At 44.3% G+C, this 15,964-nt stretch overlaps 1 protein-coding gene across 1 annotated transcript in view; it reads left to right on the forward strand.

Moving 5' to 3' along the window:
• TMEM255B (transmembrane protein 255B) overlaps positions 1–15,359 on the forward strand; it is a 200,997-nt gene extending 185,638 nt beyond the window's left edge. The window contains exons 8-9 of the mRNA XM_019525435.1: positions 6,832–6,975; positions 14,238–15,359. Of these exons, the coding sequence (XP_019380980.1) occupies positions 6,832–6,975; positions 14,238–14,405 (312 nt within the window). The 3' untranslated portion in view covers positions 14,406–15,359. The remainder of the gene's footprint in view (positions 1–6,831; positions 6,976–14,237) is intronic.
• The last annotated feature ends 605 nt before the right edge of the window (positions 15,360–15,964 follow it).

Raw genomic sequence — 15,964 nt, forward strand, 5'->3', positions numbered from 1 at the left:
TAAACCAGCAAGGGGTGTGGGACAGACATTGCATAAACCGGTTTGACCTAAATCAGTTACATCTGATACTACATTCAGCCAGGTTTATCACAAACTGGTTTCAGCCATTTTCAAACTGACTTATGTGTACTGAACATCTGTTCTGTTACAGGTTTAAACCAGTTTCTGATCACTTAGACATTACACATAAACCGGTTTGTTCCTAGTCTTTGAGTTATTTTAACCTTGCCTGGGTCAGAAGCCTGTAAAAGGTATAGTAGAAGTTGTCCTCCTACCTGGGGTAAATGAGCACACTTAGCAACATGTACAGTCTGTATACGAGATTGGGAAGGGGGCTTGTGGGTTCCAAAGGGACTGGTATGAGGAGCGTTACCAGAGAGCCAGTAATAAATAGCAGCCATTTAGTTATGAGCAGCCCATGGCTGCTTTCACTCTAGGGAGTAAAAGCAGCTTTCCATTGCTACTCATATCCTCTCTGTGCATTTGGTGAGAGCAGGTAGGGAAAGGACACAAGGAGAATGGCAAAGGAGGGGATAAAGGAGGAACAAAGGTGAAAGGAGGAAAAAGAAATACAAAATAAGACAAATCAAAGGTTGAGAAACCAGCATCCAGCCTGGCCCTAGGCTAAGTAGTCGACTGCACAGTGCTGACACATCCATTTTGCTTTCTCCTTGTCTTCCCTATTGGGTCCCCATAGCTCCACCTTTCTTTGGCTGCAGTTGTTCTTGTGTTCCTGGGCCAGCATGTTTTTCCAGGCTGGTTCGTTCCAGTGATCATGAGTTGCTTAGACATGAATCAGGAGTGAAAATGACTTGACCCATGGTGTAGTTCCTGCTCAGCTGTGACTACTCATTTTCAGCTTTTGTCATCCTCCACTGTTTGGGGTACCATAGAGCGTGAAGGTCAGTGCATAGAAGCCTGGCCAGTGCCTTCCATTGGGTGATCAGGGTAGTTGCAGATTGCTGCGAAATTTTGAAATCTGACCAAAGCCAAAAGGAATTGCAAATGCTTCTCGAGGGTTAGGCTGGAATAGCGGAATTCACTCCTGCAGATACCATACACAAGGTCTGTGACGCACTCAAGTCCTAGTTTAGCTAATGCTTTAATGAGAATCAGGCTGGCACCTTGAGGAGGGGTGAGTTTAACTCAAAATGCCTATTTTTGCATTAATCTGATGGGATGTGGAACTGTTGAAATGTTCCTACAAGAAACAATGTGTAACATGTCAGTACATACTAAGCGTGCATTTATACATGGGAGCACTCACTCCAACTGTCAAAGCAGCAAAAAGCTGTGGAACGAAAATATAGTGACAGCCTCTCAGTCACTTGTTCTGGAGCAAAGCTGATCTGATTACAGACAGAGGAATAGCTGTCTAGGTTGCAGTACTGCAGAGAAGCATTTGGGGGTAACCGTAGGATGTAAACAAGGCAACATATTCTCTTGTTGCAAAAAAAAAAGCCAACAGCATCGTGTGTTGTATTAACAAGACTGTCAGTTGCAAATCAAGAGAAGTGATTCTTCTGCTCTGTTAAGCACTGGTGAGGCCCCACCTGGAGTACTGCGTCCAGTTTTGGGCCCCACACTTCAATAAAGATGTGGACAGTTTGGAAAGAGTCCAGTGCAGGGCAGCAAATATGATCAGGGCCTGGGAGATAAGATTTAATGAGGAAAGGCTGAAAGAACTAGGGTGATTTAGCCTGGAGACAAAAAGACTGAGGGGGATTTGATAACAGTCTTCAAATACCTGAAGGGTGATTATAGAAAGGATGGAGATGGGTTTTTCTCTGTGGCAGTAGGGGACAGGAGTAGGAGCAATGGCTTCAAGCTGCAGCAGGGGAAGTTTAGGCTGGAGATTAGGAGGAACTTTCTGACTATGAAGATGGTCAGGCATCTCAGCAGGCTATCTAGAGAAGTTGTGGAATCGCCATGCTTGGAAACCTTCAAAAGCAGGTTAGACAGATACTTAGCTGGTATGGTTTAGTTAGGGATGATCCTGCCTTGAGCAGGGGGCTGGTCTAATTGACTTTATGAGGTCTCTTATAGCCCCACTTTCCTATGACCCTAAAAGTAAAAGAAGCTCAAGCTCCTTAATACAGGAGTTGAGGAATGAGGGATGGAAGCAAGCCCCTTATTTGCTTAGGAGGAAACATGAACTTGTATGAATTACCACAACCATTTATTTAAACAGGGAGCCATGCATTTTTGGAAATGCACTTTAAAAACAACAACAAAGAGTGTAGAATTGCACTACAGCAGATTCTCTTCCTTTGCGGTAACCTTCAGTATCTAGTTTACTGGTTTGCTACTCTGCCTCAGTGAAGAAATAGCATATGAATACACAGCTTTTAGGAAACTGGGGACTAAGAAAACATTAAGCAGGGCAGGAAAAGGCAGACAAAATGGTACAAGGTTGATTTAACAAATATTTAAAACCTGAGTCATCATCTCTCTTTCAGGATGTAGACTTCCCACAAAAATGCCCACAGGCATTTGTGAAGATAATTTGTGTCCATCCTGCCTCAGAGCAATTCTCTAAGGATGAATTCCAAGAGACAGCAAGGATGTCTAGAAAAAAAAATCACGTGCATCTTTGGAGAATTCTGGCTGCAGAACATGTTATGTGAGAATGTTTGAAAAACAAAGTGCAATTACCTGCAATTACCAAAGTGCAATTACCAATGGACTTTCCTGCAAAAAAATATATAGTATACTGGTATTTTGTCTTTAAAAATTAGAATCCCTAATTTTGCTTTGCGGAAGCTTTAAAACCTCCCTATGTATCTACTATGAAACAAGCAGTGGAGTTGGTTTTAGTGATAATGAGTACAAATGCAATGTATGGGTCTCCTGTTGCTATACAGCCGTGTTTGTCGCTTTGCTAATGTCAACAGATAGTTAAGGCTGAGCCTACCTTCCTTGCTTTGTTCCAATTCAGACTGAGCCACATTTTGACACATCTGACTCAGTCATTTTATCAAAGTGAAAGGCAGGCCTTAATCTCATTATACTGTTACCATTCTCAATGATGGGAAGCTTCTCTTCCCAGCCAGCCATGGAGGCATCAGTAGTTCTGGAAATGCAGCAGTTACAGCAGAATGCTGTGTCACCATAAACCTTCATAGTAAATGTCTCCCTCCAAAAACAAAGACGACCACATTTCTTTTTTTTGCAAAAGGATGAATTTAGAGCAAAATGTTGTGCAACTGCCCGCAACCTTTGTGCTCATAGCCAACTGTTTTTCCCATAGAAAGCAATGGGAAGGCAATTTGCTTCCATTTCAACAGTTTCACAGGGGCATGAAGGAACCTCGGAGACATTCTCTTCTGCAGAAATACAACCCCCACCACAGATCCTACTCTCATGATACCTGATCTTTATTATAATAAATATTTGTCTAGCCAACATTCAAGAGGAAATCACTATTTCATTTTGTTATGCTTTAAGCACAGATATAGCTTTTGGTATGTATGCAACACAAAGGCCCATGGGCATGAAGATGTCTGAAGGTACAACTATCCTGGGTCAACTTGGACAAACCCCTAAATGTACCCTTGTCTCCTCCACTCAGTTGGACTGGACTGTTGGGAAGAGACTGCCTGGGTGGCTTCATGGTCCTCTCCTGCAGAGTGGGTGTAGCTCTGTCTCTGGCCGAGGAGTGTGGGAGATGCAGGAGTAAGACTATGTCAGGCATAATCAGTTCTTTTTCATTCTGCGAGGGAGAGTAATGAGCAGAGTGGTCAGAGACTGCTTCTCTTTATATGAGGGGCATGGGGAGCCCTGGAGTGAAGCAGCCTCTGAGCCACTTCACTTTTGAACAGGGGAGTTGGAGCCAAGCAAACAGGCCCCCGGCCACTGGGAGACCTCTGACGTACTGCGGAGCAGTATCAGCTGAAAAAGTGGGCAAACGTATAGAGCAGGGGTGGGCAATTATTTCGGGTGGAGGGCCACTTACTGAATTTTGGCAAGCCATTGAGGGCTCCATGACAGGCAGCCAGGGGCTGTTACGAATTACGCTCTTAAAGCCACATGCAGTTTGCTCTAGGCTGGCACAATGATCACGCAGAGCAAGTATGCAAAGTCAGATACAGAATCTTTATTTGCTGCAGCGAGGTGCCTCTGAGGAGGGACCCCACTGACTAGATATAATACTATTTTATACTTTGTTAGTACATCAGCGTTAGTTCGTGATTAGCTCATGCTCGTAAAAATACTTAATTATTTATTAACTAAATCACTATTTTATCCAATTAAGCAGCATTGTGAGCGTGAACACCAAAGTTTAACTCTCGTGACTACATGCCCCGCATATTTTTGCCAAGATGTATTTTATAAAAACAATCTTTGTACTACTTTCAAGGTTTCTCTGTTGACGAGACTCCTCTGTTGACTGGATTCAGCTAGTTTCATATCTTATCAGTAACCCTTACACAGTACTTCTCTTCTTACCCAGCCGTCTCGTAAGTGCTGTGTCCGCTTTTATGAAATGGAGGCGAAAGGACAAAGAAATGGCCTCACTTTTAGCACTACAAAGCTTTGCTTTAGTTCTACAAGATTCATATACAACAGGGCAGATAAATATTAATTTTCTAAACTGGTTAGGAGCCCCGCAGGCCGGATAGAATGGTCTGGCAGGCCACATCCAACCCACGGGCTGTATTTTGCCTGCCCCTGGCATAGAGTGCAGGGGTGGGAGGCAGCAGCATTAAGGGCGGTTGGTAAAGTGACAGTAATTGGAAGGGGACATTGGCTGGTAAGAGAGATAGAGGCACTGAGAGCTGTGAGGTACAGAAAAAAAAAGGGGGGGGAGTACAGGTGGAGAAAGGGTTGCCTTAAAATCATCAAAAGGGCAAGGAATTGAGCCTGGTATTTCAGACTTTTTCTGGGGGAGACCCTGGAATTCTTATAACGTGATGCCTCCCCGCTTCTCCATGGCTGGCTGTGGGCCTGGAAGACTGGTCCCTGCCCTGTGGGGCTTGTAGCCTGAGACCTAATTTGAGGAACAAGAGACTCCCTGTGTCTTCAAGTCCAGTTCTCTGTTATTGGAGGTAACCAGGTTATATAATCACTTTCATAAACTGGCTGAGCTTTGTCTTAGAGGTAGAAGGGTTCCCTCTTCCTACTCAAAAGTACTTCTAAAACCTCAGTGCTCTAGGGCACTGACATACATGGAAAAAGCGCCACAAACTGCACTTTATTGGAAGCAGCAGTGCATTAGTTGGACCTGGCTCCTCAGCATCTGTATAGATCAGGTGCTGCAGCAGGGCTTTTTGTCGCTTTTAGCTAATAGCTGATGAAATCAGCTATTAGATAAAAGTGCCAAAAAGCCCTGCTGCAGCACCTGATCTATACAGACGTTTGGCGAGCCAGGTCCAACTAGTACGAAGCCTCTTCTGGCCATGTGCTGGGCTTAGCACGGGGATGGCTGGAGTTTGAAGTAAAACACCATTTTTTTAATATATCTGTAAGCAGCCCTAGTGCTTAGGAACCTCCTTGTTTCTAGCCTAAATTTATTCATGGCCATTTTGTATCTTATGCCAACATTTGTCTCTTTGCTTAAGTGGATTTTTTCCCCCTGGTGCTTGGTCTGGAGACCAACCATGTCCTCTCTCAGCCTTCTTTTTGCCAGGCTAAGCCAGCCAAGATCTTCTTGCATCCTGTCCTGTCCTAAGAGATGCTCCATTTCCTTCAGCATCCTGGTAGTCCTTTCTCTGTGCCTGCATCATTTTGAGTGCCAGTTGTTCAAACTGTTGTGCAGAGGTAGGGGCCTACAAGGTCAGCTGACACAAATTAGACAAGAAGGGCAGAGTCTCGTTTCACCTAGTGTAGGGCCATCCAGTGGCAGCCTGGCATGGGTTAATTTGCAGCTCCAGGTTCCTAAAAGGCCAGCACTTCCCATATTGTTTCAGCTGTGGCTGCAGCCAGGCTCTCCCGGCTTCTTGTCCCTCCTCTGGCTTCCACTTCCTGCAGAAACCCACTGCACAAGGCAAGGGGGAAGGCCACAGCCAGTTTGCCGAGGGTTGTGCCATCCAATGCAGAAGTGATGGGGAGGCTGCCTAGGTATGTGGTGCAGCGAGCCCATGGCTTGCACGATTGAGGCCCCTGCTGGTGTGACTTGTACAGGGAGCAGCCCCTAGCAGCTTAGAAATTGGACAGTCCTGACCCAGTCAGAAAACAAAGTGCAGCTTGAGACTGAGATATACAACAGGCTGGTTGTATATACATCCAGAGCAAGTAGTGGAGGTGTTGTACCATCTTCCACAGATGCACAGACATATCCCTATTGGTACAAAGGCAGAAGAGAGAGGGAGTCAAGCCTTCAGGTTTCTCAGTGTGGGGTCCTGCCACTGCATTATCAGGTAGTGAGCAGGAAGTGCCAAATGCTTCGAAGAAGAAAATGAAAGCTGCTTTTTAACTTCAGACACGCCCCCCCCCTCAACCCCAGAAATCAACCACTAAAGCACCCTACATATACATGTGCATGCACATACCCCATGTGTCTCTGGGGAAGGATGTGTATGGACATAATACCAGAGTGCCTTGGGTTGTCCAGATTAGTTATCTAGATTACAGGGCACATTGTGACGCTTAATGTAGTAACGTGCAAAGGATGGAAGGTGAGATCACGCTACAAGGTAACATTCTGAATCACCACAAAAGGAAAAGTTGTGACATATAACACCAGTTTTGCCAGGGAAATACAAAAATAGGAAAAAGAAAGGTGTTAAATGAATCACTCTTAGTCTGATGCGAGAGAAATTAGGGGAGGGGGGAAAAGGAAAACTAATTACAGATGCATTCACTAATACTGTCATCTTTTATGTCCAACAGGTACCTCTGTCACAAATTGCTTTCAGCTCTGCCCCTCCTCCTCAGATCCTGTACAATCCAGCTCAGCAGATCCTGACATATGCTGGCTTTTGTCCCTCTGCAGCAGCCATCCCTGCATACTCATCATATCCTTTACCTCTCCAGGTACAATACTAAATTCTGTTCCTCTTGTAAGTCTTCTTGGAAACCAGAGGATACTCATCAGTATATAAACTGCAGTAGTAAGTCACGTGCTTTGGATATTTAATGGTAGTAGAGAAGAGTGGACTCCCCTTTGCTACTAGCGCAAAGGTCAGTCTAGCTCTAGCTCTCAGGAGTCTTCATTGATTATTATTATTTGTACTATGGTAATGTCTAGGACACTCAATCCAGTATCTGGGCCCAGATGTGTTGTAGAGCTCACAGCCCATATGTCGGACTGGATGCAACAGACAGAAAGGGAGGAAGCTAAGTTGGGAAGATGAGTGTGAACTGAACATGTTTAGCAAGAAAGTAAAGGTTTCGCGGTGTGTACAAAAATACTGAAAAAAAGCCGCTGGCTTCTGCAACATTGTGAAGTGCCTCTGCTCTGTGTGGGGAGTGTAACTTTAAAATGCAACTCGCTGCATCATTTATCTTCATTGTTGAATGAAGCAAGCTGACAGCACACCACTCACTGAGCATATTTTAAATTCTCAACATGCCCTGGACTAACCTGATTAACCAAAGAAACCTGATCTGTTCTCCCAACTCTCTCCTGTCACCCTCCTACAGTCACAAAACTAACATACCCCGTGCTCCAGACATCCTCTACTCAATCTCTTACTCTTTTCTCCCTCCCTTCTCCATTTCCCTTTACTTTATCCTGGTTGTTCAGATGCTGTCTTGCCACATGGAAGATTCAGGTTTGATCTCTCCCAGGATGAGAGCGTTGAATCCATATCTCCCATTTCCTAGGCAAATGAACTACTGTATTTTCCCATGTATAAGATGTCTCATCCCCCTTCACACAAATAGAGTGCTTAATGTAAGGTGCACCTTTTACACCAAAGTTACAGACGGAAAAATACCAGGTGATTGAAATTAGGTACTGGTACAGGTACTCGTCACTTAAGATCGTCCCAGTTAACGTTGTTTCATTATTACATTGCTGATCTATTGGAGAACATACTTGTTTAAAGTTGCGCGATGTTCATTTATAACGTTGATTGGCTGCTGCCTGCTGGTGGGTAACTACTGTGACGTAACTGGATTTGCTTAACATCGTTTCACTTAAAGACATTTTTCAAGAATGTAACTACGACTTTAAGCAAGGAGTAGCTGTACCTTGAATGTGAGCTGGGAGACACCAGTGGGAAGAATGGAGGAGCTATAGTAGAAGACCCCCATTCTTCCCTGTGTATATGCTGAAGTGACTTTTAGGAGACAGCCTTCCAGGGACTGCTGGGGAAAGCAGGAAAGGAGAGTGTCATGAAGGCACAATTTTATCATTTGGGAGGGGTGCTACTTTTGGTCTTATACACCAAAAATATGGTAACTGCAAGTTAGTTATAAAGCAACATATGACCTGTGGGCCAGATGCATCCCATGCAACCACTGGATCTAGCCATAGAGCTCAAGGGTTTTACCTGTGTCAGTGCCGGTGGCCCATGCTGGAGTCAAGCAGTGAGGAGCTCCTTCCTCCCCCTGGCTGCAGTGTGGGCAGCTTCCAGTGGGTGGGGATCTGCATTGAGGCTGAGCAGCTTGCAGCTGCACCCACACTGCAGCCAGGATGCGATGGGGGCACAAAAGAAATGGGGGAAATGAAAGGGAAGCAGGTCAGAGCAGTAGCAGTGCAGATGCAGTTTCCAGCATTCAGGACCTAGCACAACTCCCCACTAGCTTGAAGCTGTGCCTATGCTGCAGCCACAGAGTGAGGGGGAGTGCACAGGGAGAAGCAGTAGCAGCACAGATGTAGCTCTTAGCTTCCTGGCCACGGTGCAGCTGCAAGGAAAGTCCCTGTTCTGCTGCTGTGCTATCAGAGGTACCCAGCCTGCATTGGACCAGAGCAGGGTTGTTCCAGCCCATGGCTTGTTAACGGTTGCCGGAACAAGGTAAGTACCACTAGCATCACCACAACCTCCTCTTCCTGTGGCTTCAAGCCCTGTCTGTTTTTTTGATAGAACAAGCCTAGACAGCTAGCCTGAGGGGAGGGAGGTGCCTGCCTGCAGCCTGCATCAGATAGCTACACCCTAGAAAAAGGGTTGGTGGTTCACTTACTCCCCATCATCCCAGCCTTTCCCAACAGTAAGTGCCAGGTAGCTCTTTGAGCATGCAGATTTTCTGGCTCGCTATTCAGAGACATCAAACTCTCTCCCTGTACTATGCAAAGAGATAGGCCCTTTTCTCCTTCACTGAATCCAGCTATCTCTATCTCTGATCCTTCAGAAGCAGGCCATGTTGATAAATCAATTTAACTGTTTGCAGGCTGCATAGGTACCACAGCAAGGTAAGCCACAGAAGTAGGTGGATTAAACTGATATGCACCATAGAGGAACTCATAAATATTTACATCACTAAATGCCTAGTAAGAGCTGTGAGGCCAGTACAGTTGTAGAACATCAGATTCTGAAAACTTGATATGGTCAATCACATCTGCATAGTCTAGTGTATGCATCACATACCTTCATGCACTGGCAGAGAGACAGTAATGAGGGACCACTTCCAGTTCTCAATGAAAATGCTCCAGTTTTCTAAGAGTTCAACAGAGAGCAATTAAGTGTGGACTGAGAGTAGAGAAATGGTCTTTAGAGAAAAGAGGATCAATATAAAACAACTGAAGAGACCACAGAAGTAACTGTAGAATTCATGTCAGACCATACAAACTGCTTGCTGTCTTTAACCAGAATTTCCAAATACACTGCAAAATAGACAGCTTCATCCTTTTTCATATATTGCTAAATATTTTTAAATGAGTTCATTTTCCTTTCCTTTTCTATCTGATAGTCAGAGGCAGTCAGCTGACAGCTTGGGCTTCCACAGTTCAAGCTATTAATCCCTCTCCAAGAAAAAACAGCTTTCCTAAATGTAAGATATAATCATGCTGCAGTGTGGAGGGAATGAACTGCAGCACTAGTATAAAAATCTTATATATATGAGCAATTGCTAGCTTAGTGAAGATGTTCAGTCTACCGAGACAATCATCATCCTATTTGAAATTTTTGTAAGTAACAACAAACCAGTTCTGAAATAACCATATTTGTAGGCTACGACCAACTTTATTAGTGAAGAGATATCTGGGTTAGGTCTAGAAAAATATTTAGGTGTCAAAGGAGGGCAGTCAAATGAGGTTTGGACTCCTAAGTCCAAAAGGTAGATCTTCCAAACCCAAATCAGATGCTTCTTAGCCTTTGAGGCATCAAATGTCCAGAGGTGGACACTTGTTCATCATCAGTCCCTACAAGCCTGCATCTAAGCATATCCGGAGCTGCCAGTGTCTTGACACTACTGAGTACCTAAGCCCTATTACCCACAAACTGAGCATTCTTCCGTGTTGGCCCCATGCAAGGTTTGATGCAGTAGGTGGTCTCAGAGCTCACTGACCAGACTGTGCCCCATACAAAATAGTGATGCCAGCCCCAATTCCAGGAGAAGCCTTGGAACTGTATATTTCAATCGGAGATAGCTCTGGCCTGTAGCCCTAAGTAACCTGTTTATCTCCTGTAGTGGGGTGACATTTAAAAAGCATCTTTTCCAGAGTATCATCCACATGCTGGCTATTATAGATACCATTCTAAATAGAACATCAGTCTCCCTAGGTATTGTACCTTGGGGTCACCAGGAACAACGGCCACAAGCTAAGGGAGGATAGGTTTAGGTTAGATATTAGGAAGAACTACTTCACAGTAGGGGTGGCCAGAGCCTGGAATAGGCTTCCCAGAGAGGTGGTGCTCTCACCTTCCCTGGAAATCTTCAAGAGGAGTCTGGATATGACCCCTGCCGCCCCCAGTGCTCCCTCCTGCCCATGGCAGGGGGTCGGACTAGATGATCTGTCCGGGTCCCTTCCGACTCATTGCTTCTGTGATTCTCTATGGCTGATTCTCTATGATTCTATGATTCTACAGCTTAGCTGGACATTTATGATGAGACAAACTGTGTGAGTTTTCAGTTACTCCATACTAGTTTACCGATAAACCAAAGATCAAATTGAATATATGCAACAGGGAAATCAGGTTAGTTATTTATATAGAATGAAAGTCACAAGTGACTTACACCTACTGGAGCCTTAAGCTGGTTCTACAGTTTCATTCTGCCAGCATAATTATTTAGGGTTGGAGTGCTATTCCAGCAAATATCTTACTGACAATGCAGTTACACCACCAAACATATTGTCCACAGTGGAATCTATTACCGATTTAGATGGCCAGGCTCCCTAGACCAGCAGTACTTAATTTTGTGGCCATGTGTGCCAGGTAAGTGGCACAGGGCCAGTCTGCATGCTGGGATTCAGTCCCAGGGGCCCTGCGCTACCCCCTCACAGCCTCCCATACCAGGATTGGGCACTAGGGCCTGACACAGCTCTTGCTCAGGCACTGGATCCAGCCCATAGGGCCCAAAGCTCCTCATGAGTCTGGAAATTTGGCAGCAGTAAAGTTGTAGAATGTCAAATCTTGAAAATCCAATATGGTTAGTTACTTTAGCCTGTTCTAGTGTATGGGATGTTGGTGCCTCACTCTAGGCTGAAAGGAGATGCCTTCCTATATTTAGGATGCACAACTCTGAATGCTCTCCTTGTGCAAAATTGCTAAGGTCTGTTTCAAAACCAGAGCACCACCACCACCCATTCATGCAGGTTGAGAGAGATCAGAATTCAGTTTCTCTCTCTGCCTGAAGGTGTCAAACCCACATCTCTACCTCACAGAACACTCAAGGATTCATTAGGCTACAAAGAATGAGAAGAGTATGTTTAAGAGAGAAGCTGATGCTCTACCCTAGTGCATTCACCTGGGTGAGTGGTTTGCTGTTGCACCAATGAATGTTTGTGTTCATGTTCAATGGCCGTTTGCTATACCTCTCCCCCAAGCAGATAATAGCAAAACATGACATGAGGCATTTGGATTTTACAAGTATATAAGACAGAGTTTCTGTTTGTAAAGTTAGAGCTATTTCTAGAAGGGATTAATAACACAGGTTATTTTTTAATGCTGTAATCTAGTCCTGCTCTTTGGTAACAGACCTGCTATCTGATCTGGTGAGTGGATAATTGTGCAAATGACGCTAACAGGAGTGACTGCTGTTCTAATCATTACCAACCACCAGAAATCAGATGAGAGAGAAGATTCTTGGTTCATTGTGAAACTGTCACCAGTGGCTTTAAGGGCTGGTAAAGCCATGTTCTGTAGCAGTGTTAGTACTATTATCTAGTTGGACTAAATGACCTCTGGAGGTGCCTTCCAGCCCTGCTTTTCTATTGTTCTGTCTTTTCAACTGTAATATGTCAATACTGCATTTGTATCTTAAAAGTTCAGCTTGTGTATGACATACCCAGTACCCCCCTCCCCCTTTTCAGACATAACTAATACTATTTAAACCAATTAATATATAAATGGAGGACACAATTCTCCTTTCAGACCCACACAGGGGCTCTTGACTTCAAAGTTTTGCTATCTGCTTTCAGAGAACTCCTTTTGAGAGATCCATGCATGTAAGGAGAGAACACCATCTCCAAGAGGAGGAGCTAGCCTAGTTGCAGGGACGGTGCCAGTGTTCTAGGAAAGAATGGGTGAGGTAATACTGGGACAGTGGAGTTTATCTGCCAGGATATTATATTTGCCATGAAAGATTTTCATTTTCTTTTGGGACTGCACCTGGGTGCTCATCACTTGCACTGAAGCCCACTGCATGGCATGTCCTAACATGTGGGGGTTATTGAAAGTAACATTCCCATTGCAAACAGTGTCAGGATTTCACTCCAGATCTGTCCAAAAACTTCCCCTGTTATTTTTTAAACAAATGCTGTGATTGATTCTCTCTCAAACAGGGCTTGGTTTCATAAGCACTATTCTTACTGAAGAACCAGCCCAAAGGGCCTACAGGGGTGTCACATTCATCTGGCCCCACAGTCCAGATGAGTGACATGGGGTCAGTCAGTGGGATCCCAGATCCCATGCTCCCCCTGCATCCAGTCCCTGTTCCTGGATTCATGCTGCATGTTGTCTACATCCCAGAGCGATTGAGGAGGGCATCACATGTGGTGCAGATCCTGGAGCAGCTGGAACAAGTGGCATGGGCAGTGCAGTCCAGCTGGGGCAGGCACTACACATAGCATGAATCCCAGAACAGCCAGTGGGCACCATGCTACACATGACACCCGCCCAGCCAGATTGTGCCACCTGTTCCAGCCACAGGGGAGGGAGCTGTTCCAGGACTGCTGCACAGGGTGCCTGCTCCACATGGTCCAGGACCTGTGGGCACCCCGTGCAGTGCTGGTTCCAGACTAGCTAAAGCAGGCACAGCATGCAGTACACATCCAGGAGTACCTGGGGTGGGCACCATGTGTGGCACAGTTCCTGGAGTGGCCAGGATGGATGTCCTGCCCCGGAGGTTGGCCCAGGTCCATTCAGACAGAGGGGCAGCCTGGGGATAGATAACAGGGTGTATGCTTGGCACCACTGACTTAACGTTTCAGTGTTAAACCAGGTCACAAGTACAGCCACTCAAAAGTACTTGCCCTGTAGGCCATAATAGTTCCAGTAGATACAAGAATGTGGATTTTATCCACAAATAACACATTTCTATATAAGGCCTTTAGCCCTTACATCAGCAGGGGCCAACCTGTTTGGCAGGTGTGCCACAAATTAAGCACCACACCCTTCCTAACTGCCACTTCAGTCCCATTCCTCTGCCCTACCTGCTGCTCTTTTCTGCTCCCTGCTGCTGTGCTGCCTGTTTGCTCCCTGACCTGCCACATGCCACAAGCAGGGGCTACCCATGCTCATTATGGCACCTGTGCTGCAGGTTGGCCACCCCTGCCTTAAACTTTCCAAGTATCAACACGGATTTAAATAAACAGCTCCACACATCTTGAAGACCAGTCAGATACAGTGACTTACCTGGGAAAGTAGAGTGTCTCTCTTACAAATGTATGTTTTGTGTTTTTTTTTTCTTACAGTTACTTTCATGCAGGGTAATTTGTAGCTTAAGTCTTACTGAAAACTTAAACCTGGATTACAAAGTATAAACTGTGTCACCTTGATATGCACTGTATGTAATAATCTTAACGAAACCTATATTACAGTAATTGCTGCAATAAAGATGCCCAAGAGGTTTAGCTCTAGGATTTATTATTTAATGTTTATATGTTATATATAATACACTTAATACAGCATATCTGCAAACCTGGTTGCACTCTTGTACTGAAGAAGTTATTTTTCTTTGTCTCATTACAGCCTGCCAGCAATTTTCCAGGATCGTCATCTACAGATATTTCTTTATCTGATGATACTCAGCCTCCATCCCACTCCAGCTCTAATTATGGTCTACCTCCAAATGCTCCACCACTATATACACCAACTTATTTCCTGCCAGGGGAAAAACCGCCACCATATGCCCCCTAGAGCAGAGAATTATATTTCAAACAGTCCTGCCCCCCCACCTTTCTTTAAAGAGACAGACACCTTTGGAAACTGCTGCACAGGCAGCAGACTATCAAAGAAACTATATGGTGTGCTATGATTGTTCAATTTTTACTTACAGGTCACTATGACTAAACAGAATGCTGGAAGCCTATTGCAGGTGTATCACCCAGAGGAAGTTCTTAGTTACCACTCGGTTTTTATGTAGTCAGCAGCAACACTGCTTTCTGGCTAGCATAAGCATGACTTTTCTTCTCAGCATAATACCTAGTGACTTTTTCTTAGTAGAAAAAACAAGAAAACAGAAAAACAAACCACTCACTTTGGATGCTTGGTTCCATTTTTGTAAACTGATAATAGAGTGGTTTTGTAATTTTGATTTAGAAATCTTATAGTATGTACTATATGAGTGGGTAGTCAGTGGCTTTGAATCATTCTGGATAGAAAAACTAGAATTTATTTACCTTAATATTATTCTTTAGTAGCCCCTTTCTGGTGAAAGCTTTCTAATAAAAATAGCATGGCAATTATTTTATAACTGAACAGGCCATGTTTATATCCAAGACAGCATGAATTTCACAAGGAAGGGGAAGCACAGTACAGAGGTAAAGTATCCCAATTAGCTTTACGCTACTATGAAAGATGAAGTTCAAATATTACACTTTAATGGGGCTGTTTTAATTCTCTTGTCTGAAATGTGTGAATATAGTACCAGTCCAGTTAAGTTATGTCAGTGTGTTGCAGGTGCAATTTCCAGATAAGTATTTAACCTATATATTTATTAAAGTGTTAAAAGTTCTGTATTTTTCCATATACTGTAGAAAGTAGATGAGATTGTAACAAAATGAGTTCTTTTCTACTACAGGAAAAAATAAAACGAGACAAACCAGAAGACCTTGAAGTGGTGTGTGCTGACCTCAAGTATTCTTATTTAAAAAAAAAAAAAAAAGAGTTCTGTAATTTTGTAACAATTGGAATGGTTTGATGAATACTCAGAGTAACCAAATGGTTTTCCTTCATCTCCACTTTCCCACTACAGAGAATGTAAAAATACATATCATATTATATGAACATGCACAATGTATTTCCTATGTAACATCCAAAGGAAATGCATGGTCTTTCACTCCCTCTGCTGGATGTGCATCATTAAGTAGCAAGTTCTAGTCTCAACTCTAAACACCCATAAATGAGCACCTGAGTATGCTTTAAAAAAAAAAAAAAAAGTTACTCTGTTGCCAAGTCCTGGTGCAGTGTTTCCTGTGGCACCACTGTTACGGCACTGTCATTAGCTGTGCAGTAGGGCTGTGAGAAGCTTCAGGTGCTGATTTGATTCAAAGGAGATTTGGCCCGATTTGGCAGCCAAATCTTCAAATCTGAATCAAATTGGGAGACCAATAAAAAGGTCTGAATCAATTTGGAAAAGATTCAGAGAACTTCGGAGATTTGGGCAGTCCCCGCTCACCACCGCAGGGAGCTGGACCCAGTAAGTAGGGGGCAGGGGTAGGGCTGGAGGAGGGGGGAGGGGACTATGGGGGGACCCC

This window comes from Gavialis gangeticus, unplaced genomic scaffold (genome assembly GCF_001723915.1).
Source record: "Gavialis gangeticus isolate Ggan-Ray unplaced genomic scaffold, GavGan_comp1, whole genome shotgun sequence".
Taxonomy (NCBI): domain Eukaryota; kingdom Metazoa; phylum Chordata; order Crocodylia; family Gavialidae; genus Gavialis; species Gavialis gangeticus.